At 42.0% G+C, this 18542-nt stretch overlaps 1 protein-coding gene across 1 annotated transcript in view; it reads right to left on the bottom strand.

Annotated features, from left to right (window-relative positions):
* syn3 (synapsin III) overlaps positions 1-18542 on the bottom strand; it is a 163790-nt gene that overhangs the window by 27913 nt on the left and 117335 nt on the right. The window contains exons 7-8 of the mRNA XM_037542375.1: positions 7608-7670; positions 1577-1719 (exon numbers count right to left, since the gene is read on the bottom strand). Of these exons, the coding sequence (XP_037398272.1) occupies positions 1577-1719; positions 7608-7670 (206 nt within the window). The remainder of the gene's footprint in view (positions 1-1576; positions 1720-7607; positions 7671-18542) is intronic.

Genomic DNA, 18542 nt, shown 5'->3' with positions numbered 1-18542 from the left:
TGTGCTGGCCGGACATCTGTTTGTCTGTGTCTCTATAAAGCCTGAGGTTTCATACCTCCTGCTCTTGCCTCTGCAGCTGGTCAACACAGCCATCATCTATGGTTAAATATAATAGACATATAAGGAACATGTCCCACAGCTGGGCTGCCGAATAAACACATTAAATAGGACAGAGTGTGAAAGAAATCTGGTCTCTTAAGTGTTTGTAAGATACACACACATACAGCCCTGTGCAAAAGTGTGGGCACCCCTGATCAGATTACATTTTGACGATTTTCTAAGTTTAAGTTAGCATATGCTTTACGGTTCCCCACACATCTGCATGTTTTAATGCACAGTTACTGTCCCTGGAAATGTTGAGAAGAAGCAATAAGAACTTCTTATTTGTATTTTCCATTCCACCTTTAATGGTGTAGTTGTTACATTCTGGGATAAACATAAATAAACATAACTAAACACCATGGTGGTGGTGTGTTAGTGTGTGTTGCGCTGGTCTGAGTGGATCAGACACAGCAGTGCTGCTGGAGTTTTTAAACACCTCAGTGTTGCTGCTGGACTGAGAATCGTCCACCAAGCAAAAATATCCAGCCAACAGCGTCCTGTGGGCAGCGTCCTGTGGGCAGCGTCCTGTGGGCAGCGTCCTGTGACCACTGATGAAGGACTAGAGGATGACCAACACAAACTGTGCAGCAGCAGATGAGCTGTCGTCTCTGACTTTACATCTACAAGGTGGACTGACGAGGTAGGATCGTCTAATAGAGTGGACAGTGAGTGGACACAGTGTTTAAGAACTCCAGCAGCACTCCTGCGTCTGATCCGCTCGTACCAGCACAACACACACTAACACACCACCACCATGTCAGTGTTACTGCAGTGCTGAGAATGACCCACCATCCAAACAGTACCTTCTCTGTGAGGGTCCATGGGGGTCCTGACCACTGAAGAACAGGGTAACAGAGTATCAGAGAAACAGATGGACTACAGTCTGTAACTGTAGAACTACAGAGTGCAGCTATACGGTCAGTGGAGCTGATAAACTGGACAGTGAGCACAGAAACAAGGGCATAATGTTACGCCTGATCAGTGTAAATGACATATTCTGTAAAACTTGGATGGCAAATAGATGCAATATTCACCCGGGAAGCTTACCAGGCCCATTTTAACCATTTTCTTTTTTGTGCTTCCAAAAATAAAATGAAATGCTGTTCCAGTTTATTTCCTCTAACAGTACATAGGTTTATGTATCTTGACTGAGCTCATGAACGACTATCGCTTCATTTTACAGTAAATGACGTTTTTAATGGGGGCATTTTCGCAACATTTCCCCTGTTATTTTGTGTTATTTCATATATAATAACATAACAATAACAACCCTTATGTAAATTTCATAAACTACACCAACAGGTTTTGGGGTATTTCATTTAAAATTTCAAGCATTTTGAATAATTATATGCCATAAATTATATGCTGTAATTATCTATATACAATAACTGATGATGTATCTCAAGATTTCACGGTTCATTCAGGCATTCTGGACTGTCCCGCTTACTCACAGAGCTGGTAAACCAATACGTACATGTATGCTTTGTAGTTGTTGCCAATTTTCTGGATCCGGATGTCGTACTTGGAGTCCACAAAGGGCTCAGCTGTCGCGTACGTTTTGGCAAGAGCCACCACGCTGGTGATGTCCTGAAAGTCGTTCGGATTCTCCACCTTTATCTACACACAGAGGAAAGGATCATTAGGACGTACCGGAGATGCACTGGAACACCACACGCTATATGTAGTAGAAGCACCAGGTAACAGTAATGTGCCGTGCCTTCTGACTTCTGGTGCTAGTAGAAATAATAATTAAAACAAAGTGCATCGAATTGTCGCTGGCAGACAACACCAAACAAACCCAAAACCGTGCCTTGATTTAAGGTGGTAAACAAATGCCAAGAAAGAGAAAATGACCATCTTGGAAAAGTCGGAAAAGCTCAGTACAGTATTTAAAGAGTGAGCAGCTACGACTCTGGCGTGCTGACATATGTCTTGAGGGCTACCACACACATTTAAATGAATCCGCATGGTGGTTAAACTGAACTGCTAGACTGGAAGGTAAGGAAACCAAAAAGCCTCAGAATGGAAGACTGAAGCACCTGTGAATAAGGTAGACCATTTATTTGCTTCTGAAAGGACGAGCTCCTGCCATCCCTCGTTAAAGTCTGCGTATTTTATGTGCAGGAGTCCAGGAACTACTGTTATGATCTTCAGTAATGTCAGAGCAACCATACCTCTGTCCTTCATCACAGAATGATGCTGAACTGCTGTCTATTTAAGACCATCATCCCTAGACCCACGCTGCTCAAACACAGCAGAGCATCTCTGCTTCTGAATTCTTTGATTGAGGTAGGATATTGGTCTAAATAGCAAGCCCTTACTTATGAACGCAGACCATTTCCTTCCATCATCAAACTACTGCATAATTTTGTAGGAAAAATAGAAAGTTTGTGCTGCTGCCTGGTGCACTGCTTGCTCTGCCAATTTAAATACAGACCAGCTTTCATACGCTATCTTTGTTGTAATGATAGAGTGAAAATTTAGACATGTTTTTGCATGATGCTTACAGTTTTTTGGTTTATGCACAAATGTATTAACAGTCCACTTTATTAGGCACAATCAAATAAGTGCATTTTGTAGCCCTACAGTTATTAGAAGTAATGAATATTAATACTAGCTATGCACCAAAATGAAAATTCCTGGCGGCAACTGATCTGAATAAATGTGCTAAACAAGAAAACTACAAAGTCATAAAACAAACACATTTTGTTACTGATACAATTTGTTTTGCTTTCAATAAGACTAAACTAAACTGGGAAATAAAAACAGTTTACATAAAATTATTGCAGTATGTAAGCTGCACTACATGCCACAATATTCAGCCGGACAACAGAGAACTACAGGTCATCAAAGCAATTAAGTCCATTATATTTTAGTTATAGTGTGACCTCTTCTGATACTTGATGGAACACATTCGAACATATTCTTTCGTCCACAAACGTGGCCATAAAGTTTTAGTAGCTCAAATTTTAGTGCGTAACTAAATGAATACACCTGAGTGAAAACAACAGCACAATTACCAACAGGAGAAAAAATACACAATCCTTAGGCATAAAATCAGGATTTTAGGGGTTACACCAAGCTTTGGCTTTTAGGGATAAACCATTAAAATCCTTGTGTTTTGATGTGTCAAGATGAAAAGGTTGGTCTCAGAGCTTGTATACAAAAAACTTGCCTTCATATGGCACGACACTTGTGAATGTTCATCATGGATTTTTGTAGGACTTGACATGTTTTTTGACTTCCTTTATTGCTCATTGTGTAACGGTTTGGGCGTCCCTGGTCCAACATAGAGAGTGTGTGGATATTTATGTCTGTGTGCCTGCCCTGTGATGGACTGTTGACCTGCCCAGGTTGTTTTCTGTCTTCTGCCCAATGAGGGCTGGGATAGGCTTGAGCACCCCCCGCGGCCCAGGAGGATAAGCGGCGTAGTTGTAAGTGAACACATCCTCTACAGAGAATCTGCATATTCCAATGTGCAAATTACCTTTTATTTGCTGAATTTAACATCATGGGGGAAAAAAACTAAACGTAAAATGTGACTTGTGCAAAAGTTGTGGCATATATAACTAATTATATCATAATTTTTTCCAATATGGTAAACTACAAATCTAAACTGGGACTCATCCTGAAGTGGCTACAGAGGATTTGGCACTTGACTGTTCTCAGTAACTGCAATCAAACGCCCAAGCCTTCTAAAAAAGTGACATAACAAGGGTAGGTGGCGCTCCTCCAGCGGATGCCCCTCCCCTCCCTGCCGCTTCCCCAGCATTCGCGCCTCATGATCGGGGCACAGGGGGTCAGCTTGAGGACAAGAGGAATGCATTCTGTACCGCGACAGGTTCCTGTTTGCTCAAGGAAACCCTGCCTACCTTCTATAGATGGAGAAGAATAAGTGTTCAGGAAGAGTTCCCCACTTCTGGACTAAAGGTTCTCCAGACTGAAGACCGACTCCACATAACTTCCTTTCTAGCCATGGGAAAACCCGTTCTGCATGTCACTGCTGCTTCTGTAATCTGACTTTGGTATCAGCACAAATTAAAAAATCTATTTAAATGTTAAGACTGTTAGCAATCAGATGCTGCTAACACAAGTCGAATGTCGCATTTGTAGCATCTTCTGTTCGTTTTGTGAAATTCATGAATTATTACACTGTAATTAAATAAAATTACATCCTGAAGGGCCATAAACCTCAACATACAAATGGTTAATTGGGCAGGCCTTGTGGCTGTACTACAGTACAGTGCTGGTGGTATTATTGTATAATTTGTTCTCTTCTAGAAAGTTCTGAGAGGGAAATCCCCTGAACATCGCCCCCTCCCTCTCACCAGGGACATGTGAACTGAGCTCATAAAAGCTAGCGCTCTCCACCCTGAAGCCCTGTTCAACAAACACACACACACCAACGTAAACAGAAATCAATACATGCGATGGCGCAGACACACACAAAACATCTGCAGCTGTCGGTGCACGATGCATGTTAGGCATGGAGGACATGAGAAAACTGTATATTAAATTATTCCGTGACATCTGAGGTCAGATTCCAGCATTTAAAGTTCTATCAGCTGCACGTGTGTCATATGGCTGATAACCAGCAATAATAATTTTGAGACATTTCTCTGTAATCAGTAAAGAACCGGGAACATCTTGAGTCAAAACGTGTATAATTGCAAGTCAATAGGGAGGCGCTGATGATTTATTTATTTATTTATGGTCTGTTTTTTTTTTTTTTTTGCTATAGATGCAGCAGATAAAGATTGGCCTGAAGGGGAACTAAAAACTGTATAAGGGCTAATATGAACAGAAAAAGCCACATCAGATATCAATTAGAAAAAACGAAATCTGACTCAATCTAAACGTTGTTAGCTGTGTATTTCTTCCTGTGGGGTAGTAGAGTGTTTGAGGTCTTTGAGCAAGACAGCCTCAATTTAGATGCTCATTTTAAGTGAAGTGCTTCAATTAAAAAAGTAAGTAATTAAGTGACCCTTATTAGTCCCACAACTGGGGAAATTCCACCTCTGCATTTAACCCATCAGTGAAGTGAAACACCACATACACACTAGTGAGCACACACACACTAGGGGGCAGTGAGCACACTTGCCCGGAGCGGTGGGCAGCCCAATCCGCAGCACCCGGGGAGCAGTTAGGGGTTAGGTGTCTTGCTCAAGGACACCTCAGTCATGTGCTGTCGGCTCTGGGGATCGAACCGGCGACCTTCCGGTCACGGGGCTGGATCCCTGACCTCCAGCCCATGACTGCCCCTAAGCTAAAAAAAAGCTTAGTAGTTTTTAACAAACTGGTTTTAACAAACTGGGCAAACTGGTTGAGCTTTCCTTAGGTTACATTTGAAATGAAACCTTGGGGCTGCCAATTAAGGGGTTATGGATGGGATTGGTACTGTCTGACACTCAAGATTCAGTATTGGTGTCTGTATGGAACAAGAAATGTGTTACTGTGCATTTCTAATAAGAGAGCCAGGTGGACTTGGTGGAGCTGGAAAGAAAAACTTTGCTACAAGCCCCATTACACTAGGTTTTGTCACTGACATTTCGCAAGCAAAAGCACATTCATCGCAGTGGAATTAGGAGTAAAAAAACAGTTTTGAGAACAAATTTTGCAAGCAACCTTCATGTCAAGCATCAAGAAACTTTGTGTCCTCAGCCAGCAGAGCTACCAAATCTGGCTGTCTTGACCTCTGAAGCGACAGGGTTTCCTATAACTGCACTGAGAAACAAACAGGAGAAAATCCTAAAATTTGGTATCATCTAAGCACAAACCTTTAAACATTTCTTCCTCGAACAAAGAAAAGACTAAATGATACGCAGTCAGTCAGGAGACTGTATTAGATGGCAGGACTAGCTCTAGTTTTGTAGGTTTACTGTTTATGGTAGGTGAATTAGTCAGCTTGCTCTCTACTAGGTTAGCTTGTCCTTGACATGCCACTGCTGCCAATAACGCCAGTTATACACTCACCGGCCACTTTATTAGGTACACCTTGCTAGTTGGACCCCCGTTTGCCTTCAGAACTGTCTTAATTCTTCGTGCCACACTTTCAACAAGGTGTTGGAAACGTTCCTCAGAGATTCTGGTTGGTTATTTGAGTTCCTGTTGTCTTTCTATCATCTGGAACCAGTCTGCCCATTCTCCTCTGACCTCTCACATCAACAAGGCATTTTCGTCCACACAACTGACCGCTCACTGGATATTTCCTCTTTTTCGGACCGTTCTCTGTAAACCCTAGAGATGGTTGAGCGTGAAAATCCCAGCAGATCAGCAGTTTCTGAAATACTCAGACCAGCCCGTCTGGCACTGACAACCACGCCACGTTCAAAGTCCCTTAAATCCCCTTTCTCCCCCGTTCTGATGCTCGGTCTGCACTTCAGCAAGTCGACTTGACCACCTCTACAGGCCTAAATGCAGTGAGCTGCGGCCGTGTGATTGGCTGATCAGCTATTTGTGTTAACTGTACCTAATAAAGTGGCCGGTGAGTGTATGCCCAATCTAATTCTCTGGACACTGGCCTTGCGGCATTACAGACTTTAGACCTGCATTCTGTGATGTTCACTGAAGTGCTCAACATCATCACAATAGATCTGCGAGGCTGCAAGCATACAGAAAAATGCTAATGAGAGCACTTCAGCTCAACTCACTGGGCAACACTGATAGAAAATCTTGTTAAACTAAAAAAAAAATTTTTTTAGAACTTCTTTCGTTTATGTTATCACATGTGTTTCCTTATGAATTTTGAAGTACTCTGCTAAAGCTTACTTCTGAGGCAGCCTCTCTGAAAGGTCAGAGAAAGTCCACATTATCACCTTTACAGTACAGAGTATCGGCAGAATTAGCCAGCCCTACGGCCCTGGGGACATTGGCGTTAATGGAGAAGATTTATATTGGGCAATATTTAACGAGACACAATACTTAAACTTTCCTACTGTAAGTGCAGCACTATGGTGCCGTGGCATTATCCAGTGTACTGGATCCCAACCCGCTCCTCAGAGCCCCAAGACAGTCCACATATTTGCTCTAACCCAACTCACAACACACAGATATAAAGAAAAATTTTGGACTGTCTGATCTGATATGACTGTATTTACTCTTGTATTTTACTGTTTATGTTTGGCGATTCACCTAGTTTGCTAATCTTCCACGTCTAACTTCACAAGGAAACACAAACTGCAAATTACGACTGTGACTGCGGCTCACAGAAGGTCATTTCCCATGCCAAGCTACGTGATCAGTTATCTGAAAAGCAGTCGGCAGGCAGGCAATACTGAAATCAGGGCCTTCCACTGCACAACGGGTCACAGGACGTACCTTTAAAGATGTAATCTTCAAAGGTACATTCTGTGAGTCCAGATGGTGGCTCATGTACTGAATTTATTGAGTACCCGCCCTTTCATTAAAAATGACGTCTCTTAAGAAGTGCTCTTTAGCAGATCCCCACAAAGCAGCCATATATGGAGTGAACTGTGGTGACATGTTAAACACGTCATTCTTCTTACCTTTCCCATGCCTGCATGGGCGTGCCCCATCTTCACCACAACTGGGAACACTGGAGTGGGCAGCTGTAGGAAAGCAGATTGGAGAAGAGTGTTAACCACAATTAGGAAACGGCTGAGCCACAGTATTATTCATTCAAATTCCAGCTGACCCCAGGCCAATCAGAGGACTGGAGGATCACGGTGGTTCCCTGCTGCTGCTACACACAGACTCCATGACACTAATCGGCAGCTCTATTTGGAGACTTTATTATACACTACTGCATCTCAACCACATACCAGTCCTAAACCCAGAAATCCCTCAGCACATTTTGAAGAAACTCCTGACGCAACTGATATATGAAGCCACTGAGGGCACTTTGAAGAAGACCGGTGTTTAGGTAGTGAGATATTCTCAGAAGACTGTTTGGTTTTTATCATGACACACACAAAAAAAAATAAAATTCCAGGAAAAGGGATGGGAAGACCGCAAAGCTTTGGGCCAGGTTTTGGGAGAAAAGAGCGGGATGCGAGTCACGAGGGTAAAAAGAACATCATCGACAGATGGCTCTTAATGCTACACAAAACAAAGCAATCCAGAAAATAAATCTGCTGAATTTATTATAAAGATGTGTCTAATCCTCGGAGCCCAGCCAGAGATGTAAACACAGACCAGTGAGTAAGGATACACAACACTACACTGATTCCACTCAGATGTTCTAATACCCACCCAAAGTCCAAGGTGGACAAAATGCTTCACTGGAAGTCATAATGAACGCTCTTGTCTAAGAATCTGATTTCATCAGAGAGGAAACTTGACGAATCGTTACTGTGGTCATAATTCTATGATAGCCATTAGGCAGTTAACCAGATTTAAAGCAGGGTTCATTCCTCCTTGTCCACCCTGGGGGGAAAAACAGGGTGACTGAATCTCTCTAAGGTCTAGAATCACCACTGCTTGTGATCTCACAGGGCAGGTGTACATATAGCTAATTCCACAAAGTCAGTTAGTAGGGGCTGCCAGGTAACTTTTCTTTGAAGGCTTGTAACTGCGAAACTCAATTCTACACGCAGAGACTTTCTGGATAATGATGGTCACTCTACAGTAACTCAGTTTGGGGAGAGGTCTGTAATAACACCTTCATAGATGTGTTGCAATGGACAGTATTTCTACAATGAATTCAGTTCTAATGCATGGATTTGAGTCTCCCATCAGTTTGCACTACTGTAAACCTTACACTATAAGACAGTTGAGGAGTTTAAGACACAACAGTGAATCTTGCAGACGGGCAAACATGTTGAGGCAAGGATAAGCGCTCTCACAGCCCACCCAGCATGTTATGTCAGTTCTCTCAGCCAGCACAAAAAAAAAAAAAACTTATTTCAGGTGAAGCAGAGAGTTCACAGGTACAGGAATGCAGCGTGTAGTCAGATTACAAGCTCTCAGTCTTTCTATTTGAGAGCTTCAAAACGCTACTAAATGCACTTACGATTGTACAACTATTGTTTGTGTCTTGCCCATAAAAAGTAGCATATAATAATAGTGTAATATTCATAATCATCCAACATCCAACGGCCAAAAAATACATTTCTCTTGAAAATGAAACTAAAAGGAGATAAATGATGCAGGTCCTGCGTGACGCTTTCAGTCACACACAGAAAATGGCATTTTAAAAACTGGGGATGGAAACAATGTGGAATATTAGACTGTGATAAAGGACTTTAACAATCAGAACATCAAAGCACATCTTTGTAGCCCTGAGCTATGGAAAACGAAACATGAAGTCTGATGAGTTGGCATTTTCTCCTACAATGGGAGTTTATATTTCCCAACAGTCAAAAGATACAGTGACCGCCAACTGTTGAATATGGTGATGAATCCCTGACAATATGGGTGGCCATTGTGTGCGAGTCACTGGATCCAATGATTGCTCTGCATGGTTGTATAATGGAAAGAGAATATGAAGCTCTTTTGCAGAAGCAGGTGAACCCTATTGTGCATTGTTCCTTCGTAGTGTTCCCATATTCCAAATACAGATGCCCTCATCACATCACTAACGGATGGGCTTTCTTTAGACTGGGACACAATTTGGTCTAATTGCTAAATCTCCAAAAATCTGGCCCTTCAAATGACTTATTCTAAAACTCTCCAGGGAGCAAAACTTCTACCTCCATTTTTGTGTTGTTTCTCAGTTTTTGACACCATTTGAAAACATCAGCTGGACGTTACATCGTGTAAACAAAGCTCTCCACATTAATTACATTACATTAACTTATATTACAGTGTTCTCTCCTTGTCCTTGTATTTTAAATATGTGCGCTTTGGACAAAAGTCCAGCACTGATTATAGGCAACTTGTCCCAGAATGTACTAAACAAAGCGCTGTAGCATCACTCCTGCGCATGTGCTATTCAAATTCATTGACTTTAGCCAGCCATTGGCTCCTCACCTAATTTTACATCTACTCAGCAAAAGATGCTCGTGGAAAACTTTACAGCTCCAGATAAAAACGGTCACATCTGGTCAGCTCACCACTTTTGGCTACAAAGGAATTAAGTAATCTAGTTTTACAATCTAGCATGGAATCTCTCACAGTCAGGCTCGACAAAGCAAAGACATCAGCGACTGGTTACCAGGAGAATTTACATCATTCCATTTCTACACTCAGTACAATCCAACACTGACTTCTCATTGTAGCCACTGTAGTTTTTGCCCATTGTGTTAATATTCATCCTTATGCTGCTCATTTTTATGTTTTTGACCTTTGTGCAACCTGAACACTGCTTGTTACCGTCACGTCTCTCTGCTGTCAATAAGAGATAAGATAAGATAAGATGATCCTTTATTAGTCCCACAGCGGGGAAATTCACAGTATTACAGCAGCAGCAGAGTAACAGGAGTAATGCACTCAGTAATAGAAACGGGAAGCAGTATAAACCTTATCAACGTTATAAATAATAAAAATTAAAGCTAAATCTCGACTATTTACAGGAAAATAAGGATAATAATAAAATAAAATAAAATAAAATAAGAGTTGCATAGAAATCTGTATTGCACTGTGTTGGAACATAGGAACATATTGCACAATGAAAAATGTTTGCATTCTGAATGTAAGTGTATATTGTGTGTGTGTGTGTGTGTGTGTGTGTGTGTGTGGTCTACTGGGAGCAGTGCTGGTTGTACAGTCTCACAGCAGCAGGAAGGAAGGACCTGCGATAGTGCTCCCTCACACACTTGGGGTGAAGGAACCGGTCACTGAAGGAACTGCCCAGTGCTGCCAGAGTCTCATGCATGAGGTGGGAGTCGTTCTCCAGCATGGATGCTAGCTTGTTTAGCATCCTCCTTTCTCCCACTGCCTGCACTGGGTCTAGAGGAGTCCCTAGGACCGAGCCGGCCCTCCTGACCAGTCTGTCCAGTTTCTTCCTGTCTGCAGTGGAGATGCTGCTGCCCCAGCGGACCACTCCATAGAAGATGACTGATGCCACCACTGTGTCGAAAAGGTCCTCAGGAGCGCCCCCTGCACTCCAAACGACCTCAGTCTCCTGAGCAGGTAGAGTCTGCTCTGTCCCTTCCTGTAAAGTGCAGCTGTGTTGTCTGACCAGTCCAGTTTATAGTTAAGGTGCACACCCAGGTACTTATAGGAGTCCACTCTTTCAATGCAATACCTCGTAACACAACTCACGTCATTTTTGAAGTTTTACCGTAATTTGAAACTTCCTGTTTCTCTTTATATTGTGTTTAAATTGGACGATGAATAGACCAAGCAAAATGGTCCAAAATCACCTGGAAAAAAGTTTGGTTTCAAACAAACTGTGAGACTTCATCTCTTCACATGTAATATAAACATATATAAGGATGGCTCTACTCTTATTAGCTGGTAGCTAGTTATGTTTACGTAGTCACATGTACGCAAGTAGAGTTTTGATTGATTTGTACTTTTCTTTATTTCTACTCAAGTATACTTTTACATATATTACATATATTATTCGTCAACATTTAGTTACTAACTTCTTTTTGGGTTTAATTTCATAATGTTCACATTGTCCAGCTCCTGTCCTACTTTGAGATTGGTCACTCCTCTCACTTTTATTTTAGAGCAGAAGGATCCAAAAGGAGAGAACAGAGCCTCAAAAACTTCCCCTCGTTTGCTGAAAGATGCTATTTTAAATTTCTACCCAAGTTAGTTTTAGAACAGGTGGGTTATGTTAGTTGTACTTTTACTTGTGTCTTGTGTCACTGTTTATCAGGTACTTGGCATTAATATATATATGTTATATATATATATATATATATATATATATATATATATATATATATATATATATATATATACATATATATAAAACATTATTATGTCTAGTCCTTGTTAATATAAATATGATGACTAGAGAAAGTGTGCAGTATTAATAGACAAACAGTGTGAAGACTACTTGGGGGCGCATTCACAATTTTCCTTTTCAAAATTCCTTGAAGGAGCATGTGTATGTCCTGAGACACACTCAAATAAACCATCTGTCCAGACTTTCACACCCTGCACACACCCACACACACCCGATACACACCCACCACACACACACACACACCACAACACCACTCCAACACCCCACAGAACATACACACACACACACTCATCCCAAATCAACTCCAGCACACACTGACACACATACATCATACAAGTGAGAGAGAGAGAGAGAGAGAGAGAGAGAGAGAGACATAGGCAGACAGACAGAGAGAGACAGACAGTCAGACAGTGAGGTGTATGTGAGCACAGCAGGGATTTCCCTCTGAGGATGCACGTCCGTGACGCACTGCAATCTCAGCAGAAACGGACTCTGCTGCTGCTGCCCACTTCCAACTGCCAGCATTCCTCAGTGTTCTCCCACCCCACTGACGACACAGACACAGCCAACGCCAGCACATCCCCGTCTCCTGCAGCCTCCGCACTCAGGAAAAAACACAGGCTACACGTCTGGAATGTCTCACACCAAACTTAGAATGATGTGTGAGGTGACAGAGACGCATGTGTGTGATTCATCAAAACACAAACAGCAGCCAGCAGAGCAGAGAGGACGATTACACCAACAACGAAGAATGAAAGGACACGCAGTCTTGTCTTAAAGTCTCTCTCTCTCTCTCTCTCTCTCTCTATATATATATATATATATAGTACAGTATTCACGGGGGGTGATCAAAGCTTTGCATACGACTGTTTATCTGGATATAAAGACACACATACAGATTATCTGTATATCTAACCTTCCCACCTTCCTGCTGGCTTTAGCATTCATAATAAAGGCACTGACTCCCAATGAAGACGAAGCCCCATGAGGACAGCAGGGAGAGGAGAAACATGAGTGAGTGGGGCCGGCGGTGAGGCAGCACTGCTTCATGATGTCAATGATCTCAGGCTCAGCGCTGATGCACAAAATCCTCCTATTTTGGTCTTGATGGAACAAAGTGCAGCTTGTGACACCATTGATCACAAGATTACAATCCACCCTCTTGAATCCTGGCCAGGCCGGTCAGGCACTGTTTTAGTTTAGTTGTTTAAACCATATTTAATAAATAGAGAATTATTGGTTTGGCTGGGAAAACATTCATAACAAAAATGAACATCTCTTGGGGAAATCTGCAGATCTGGAGATACTGGCCTTCTACAGAAACCCTCTGTAAAACACAGAGAATATGGAGAGGCCTATATCTGTTATATCTGTATATATATGTTATCTGTCAATTCTATGTCTCTTTAGTACTTATCATTTGATCTGTCATCATCTTATATGACTTTAAATTAATACTCATAGTTTTTATTACCTGCCTGTAAAGCATTTTGAGCTGCCACCAGTATGAAAAGTGCTCTATAAATAAAGATTTCTAACCACACGTAATTATAGGCAAACCATCTAATTGTTGACTTTAGTGCTTTATTGTTTTATGCACCTGTTAATTTGAATTAGACTATTAAATGTTTCAGCTGACTGAAAACATTCACTTTAAAAATACCTAAACAAGTAGAAAAACCCTGGAACGCTCAAAAATGCTCCAATTTGTTTAACAAATCATTAACTGCCCTCCACATGCAGCAAGTCTTTCCATTTCTGCTTTTAACTACGGAATTTCTTCTCATTTGTGGCCCAGTCTAAATGCTCTTACATGTTCATGCATTTAGGCCTAAAGCAGACAATGGTTGTGTCTGTATTACCATCTGTGTAAAAGCACTTCAACTTTCCTTCCATACCAGTAATTTAAACTATAAACTATAGTATGTGGTTCATGTTCATGGTGTAATGTTTCGAGACATTGAGTGAAATTGTTTTTATAGTGAATGACTTCACATGTCTGGGATGTGTTTTACAAAGCATTATCCATCATTTACAGTAAATTGTGAGACATGGAAAAGTATATCTTTTGCCTTCAATATTATTCAAACAATGTGAACCTACGGAACATATGCAGGCGTGTAGGCAGGGCAAGTGAGTTGTAGAGACAGACAGAAGACCCTACAGGTTCCTGGTATTTCTGACTCACTTCACTAACCCTAAAACACCTCTGTGCCACATTCTCAGCGTTCAAATAAGACAAGTGGCCCGCTGACCACAGCTAAGAGGTAGAGTAGTTTTCCGCCACACAAGACTGGAATTTTCCATTTCCTAAAAACTATGATGATGAAAGAGGCACCTGATGATGAGGCTTTGCTTAGAGAGCAGAGCTTTTTATTAGATGTTCATGGAGCAGAACACTCAAAGTCAGGTATACATGACGGTTATGAAGATCTGCACTTCACTGTCCAACTAGTTGCTTAGTGAAAAGCAAAAAACTGCAGATTTAAAACCAGCAACACTTGTTAAGAGATACTTTTTTAATCCCACAAACGGGGAAATTCCACCTCCGCATTTAACCCATCCGTGAAGTGAAACACCACATACACTCTAGTGAACACACACACACTAGGGGGCAGTGAGCACACTTGCCCGGAGCGGTGGGCAGCCCAATCCACGGCGCCCGGGGAGCAGTTGGGGGGTTAGGTGTCTTGCTCAAGGACACCTCAGTCATGGACTGTTGACTGTTGGATTGAACCGGCAACCTTCTGGTCACAGGGCCAGATCCCTGACCTCCAGCCCACGACTGCCCCGACGAACGCTTTGTTACCTGGAAAACTCCAAACTTTATACCAAACATGTTTTGTCACACAACTTCTTCAGCGTTCTGTTAGAGCTTATCAGATGTCAGAAAATTCGGTACATACGTCAAGTATTGCGATACTTTTTATGTCTTTGCCATATTGACCACATCTATGTTTAAGGTAGTCTCCTCTGTGTGAAGCTGCTACTGGCTGGCCTCCTTTGTTTTAAACTGAAGGTGATGAAAGGTTGTGGTTCCAGCAGTTTTCTAAAAGGTTGACTGATGATAGTTCCTGCTTTATAGTTCCTTCATTTATGATGAAGGCCTCTGTGCTGCAGCATGTTGGGTTGATACAAAGTTTGCAGTTCTCCCGTTAAGAATGCGTTACTTTTTCTTTTTTAGTTTTACTGTTTCTATGATGATCTGCCACAATGTTGCTTGCAGTAAAACTAGACTGCTAGACTGTTTTATTGCTTAGCATAATAGTTTTGCAACATAAAGAAAAGGTGAAGTAGATCCTATAACTCAAATCTGGACTGAGATTTGGTCTACATCTAAGAACATGTCAAAACCAGACACACTGGCCAACATGCACTGCTTTTCTCTGGATTCAAGTCTGAGACCAAGTCTAAAGTACTACAGGTCTAGTCTGGTGTCAGCTGATGAAGATGTTTTAATTCTTAATACTCACATCTGTAATTCTACTGTTTGTGACAATTCCTAATGAGCACTGTGGGGCCATTAACCGCAGCACTAAAACACCTGAATAATTTTAGATGTGCACAAAAAAAAACATATATATATATATATACACACACACACACATACAGCAGTTAATATAATTTTTATGATAAGAAATGACCTGAGCAGCGCTGAAAGTCTGATTCCTGGATAAAACATTTACATTTGCCTAAGAAAACTGCTGTGCAACAGCGCTTTCACACAGCTGTACGCTGTTAATCTTAAACTATAAGACAATGACATGAGCAATGGTGCTTTTTTCTGGTGAGGATTTATGAAACCCTTTGAAGAGAAACTGGAAAGTGCCAAGGATAGAGCTACAGTCTAAAAGCCCCACCAACAGCAAATCCGTTAGCCGACATAACAAAGCATTCACATTTCAGAAAACGAGAGGTCATAGTATCAAAGTACACGGCCTTAGTTAACACAGGACATGGAGCTTTAAAACACAGTGATCTAGGGTTGCTGAAATATGCCGCTTTGCTAATTAATTTATGCAAATTATTTAATAACAACATAATACATTTATAATATAGTTTGTTCCAGATGTATTTTGATTGATGCCTAATTTTGAGTCTCTTTCCAAAGCTACAATGGAAGTCAGCCAGAGAATCTTGCACATGTGATCTCAGGCTGTGAAGCCGCTGAATACTCAATTCGTCGGATGCCAAATCTGCAAAACTCCCAAGTCAACACACATTTTCAGATGGTGCACAGATGACAAAACTGCAAACAGAAGTTGTTTCACACATTTGTGGAAGGACAGACCAAATCACTCCTGAAACCAGACCAAACCACTCTTCAAAGGGTTCGTCATTAAATGCATTGGCTTTATTTAGAGTTATTTAAAGCTTAAATGGTTCTTCGCAGTCCAGAAGATGTTTTTTACACGCACCACTGTAATTATGCTACAGTTGTTCCTACAAAGTTATGGCCAATTATGTTATTCCCTGTTGCATCAATACTTCTTCTTCTTCTTCTTCTTCTTCTTCTTCTTCATCAAACATAATTTCCATCATGGAGAACTTGTTGACTAGAGATAATTACAGAGCCCATTACGAACATTACTGTATAACACCAAACACTATCCTGTATTGTTTTAAGTTAATTTAGCATTATATATAATGTTTTTTGTTAAGAGGCTAGGTAAGGATAGGTACTGTAATTATTTCATAGTTACACAGAAATAAATAATTTGCACAGATCTACCCTTCAAGCATGATTAGTGCTTTGTATTAAAACACAGCACCAAATACTGGTTTCATTTAATGAAGATGATGAAGTGACTCTTATTAGTCCCACAACGGGGAAATTTCACCTCCACTTTTAACCCATCTGTGAAATGAAACACCACACACACACACACACACACACACACACACACACACACACACACACAAACACACACACACACAAACACACACACACACACACACACACACACACACACACACACACACACACACACACACACACACACACACACACACACTAAGGGGCAGTGAGCACACTTGCCCGGAGCGGTGGGCAGCCCAATCCGCAGCGTTCGGGGAGCAGTTGGGGGTTAGGTGTCTTGCTCAAGGACACCTCAGTCATGTGCTGTCGGCTCTGGCGATCGAACCGGCGACCTTCCGGTCACGAGGCTGGTTCCCGAACCTCCAGCCCACGACTGCCCCAACCCATCACATTTAATACCAAATTTCAACACCTAAGTACAGCATCAGCGAGCCAATATGATTACATGTTCCAAAATCTAGACTGCTGATTAAATGTCTAACATATAGTCCATATTCATGGTATTAATGTGAGATTAGTCTGCAGTTTGTTGCGGTCAGTAAATCTACCCACTTCCAGCAACACGTACTCAATTCTGGTAGGGCCACAACCAGATTCTCACACACACACACACACACACACACACACACACACACACACACACACACACATCTTCTAAGCCGTTTCTCCATCCTAAGCAATGAGGCCCCGACCTCCCTTTCCCCAGCCACTTCCACTAGCTCTCCAAGAGGGATTCCGAGGTGCTCCCAGGCCAGCTGGGCGATATAGTCACGCCAGCGTGTCCTGGGTCTTCCCCGGGGTCTCCTCCCGTGTGGACTTGCCTGTGACACCTCCCGAGGGAGGCGTCCAGGAGGCATCCTAACCAGATGCCCGAACCACCTCAACTGGCTCCTCTCGATGTAAAGAAGCAGCGGCTCTACTCCGAGTCCCTCCCGGATGACCGAACGTCTCACCCTTCCATGGCAGTGTGTTTAGTTTAATTAGTTATTACTAGTTAAGTGTTATTTAAGCAGACCTGTGAATTAAGCGATCGTTAGCGAGATCCGTGATTTTAATCTGGTATACATCTGCAAGTTATTAAGGCCAGACAAACATCCAGGTTAAGATGATCTAACCCCATCAGAGCTTCTTTATCGGTTATCTGGGATACTTTATCACGGACGAATAGACCAGACAAATCTCACAAACCACATCACAGAACCTCAAAGTGACTGCACCCTAAATAATGCTTTTGAGCAAAGGGAATAGTGAAATACGCAGAACATTGTAGAACCAAAACCGAGCCCCACTGTTCTTCTCTGTAAATCCCGCTCCAGGCGGAGGGGACGGCTTTCTTCCCACATGCTCCATTCATGTACTCTTTATGTTCTCTTTATTTTTCTGTCATTACCCAGAAGCCCAATGACTTACACAGAGCAGGGACACCAAAAGGAGTGTGACACACTGGGTTTGGGAACAGGCTCTTCTGGCAGTCCGCTCAAAGGAAAGTGGGCTGCCTGAGGATCTCGGCTGACTTCAGCTCATCCCCAGGGGCGCCAGCTCAGTAGGAGGAGTATGAAATTTCATACACACTGCATGAAAATGGATGTTTCTGGGAATTTAGTGACCTGTGCACTTCTCATGAAATTTAAAGTATCCGGGCCATGCACGGGAATTTCTTAATTTTGTGTGTCCAACTCTGAACACTACTGAGCATCCACATGTTTGAGATTTCTGTCGGCTTATGCATAAAGAAGGTGTCTGGACATTTCTGGAAGTGTATGCGGTTCTAAATCTGCAGACAAATACTTATAAAAAAAC

The sequence above is a fragment of the Pygocentrus nattereri genome, chromosome 11 (assembly GCF_015220715.1).
Source record: "Pygocentrus nattereri isolate fPygNat1 chromosome 11, fPygNat1.pri, whole genome shotgun sequence".
Taxonomy (NCBI): Eukaryota; Metazoa; Chordata; class Actinopteri; order Characiformes; family Serrasalmidae; genus Pygocentrus; species Pygocentrus nattereri.
Note: the sequence above shows the minus strand (reverse complement) of the source record. Positions and strands in the feature narration are given on the sequence as shown.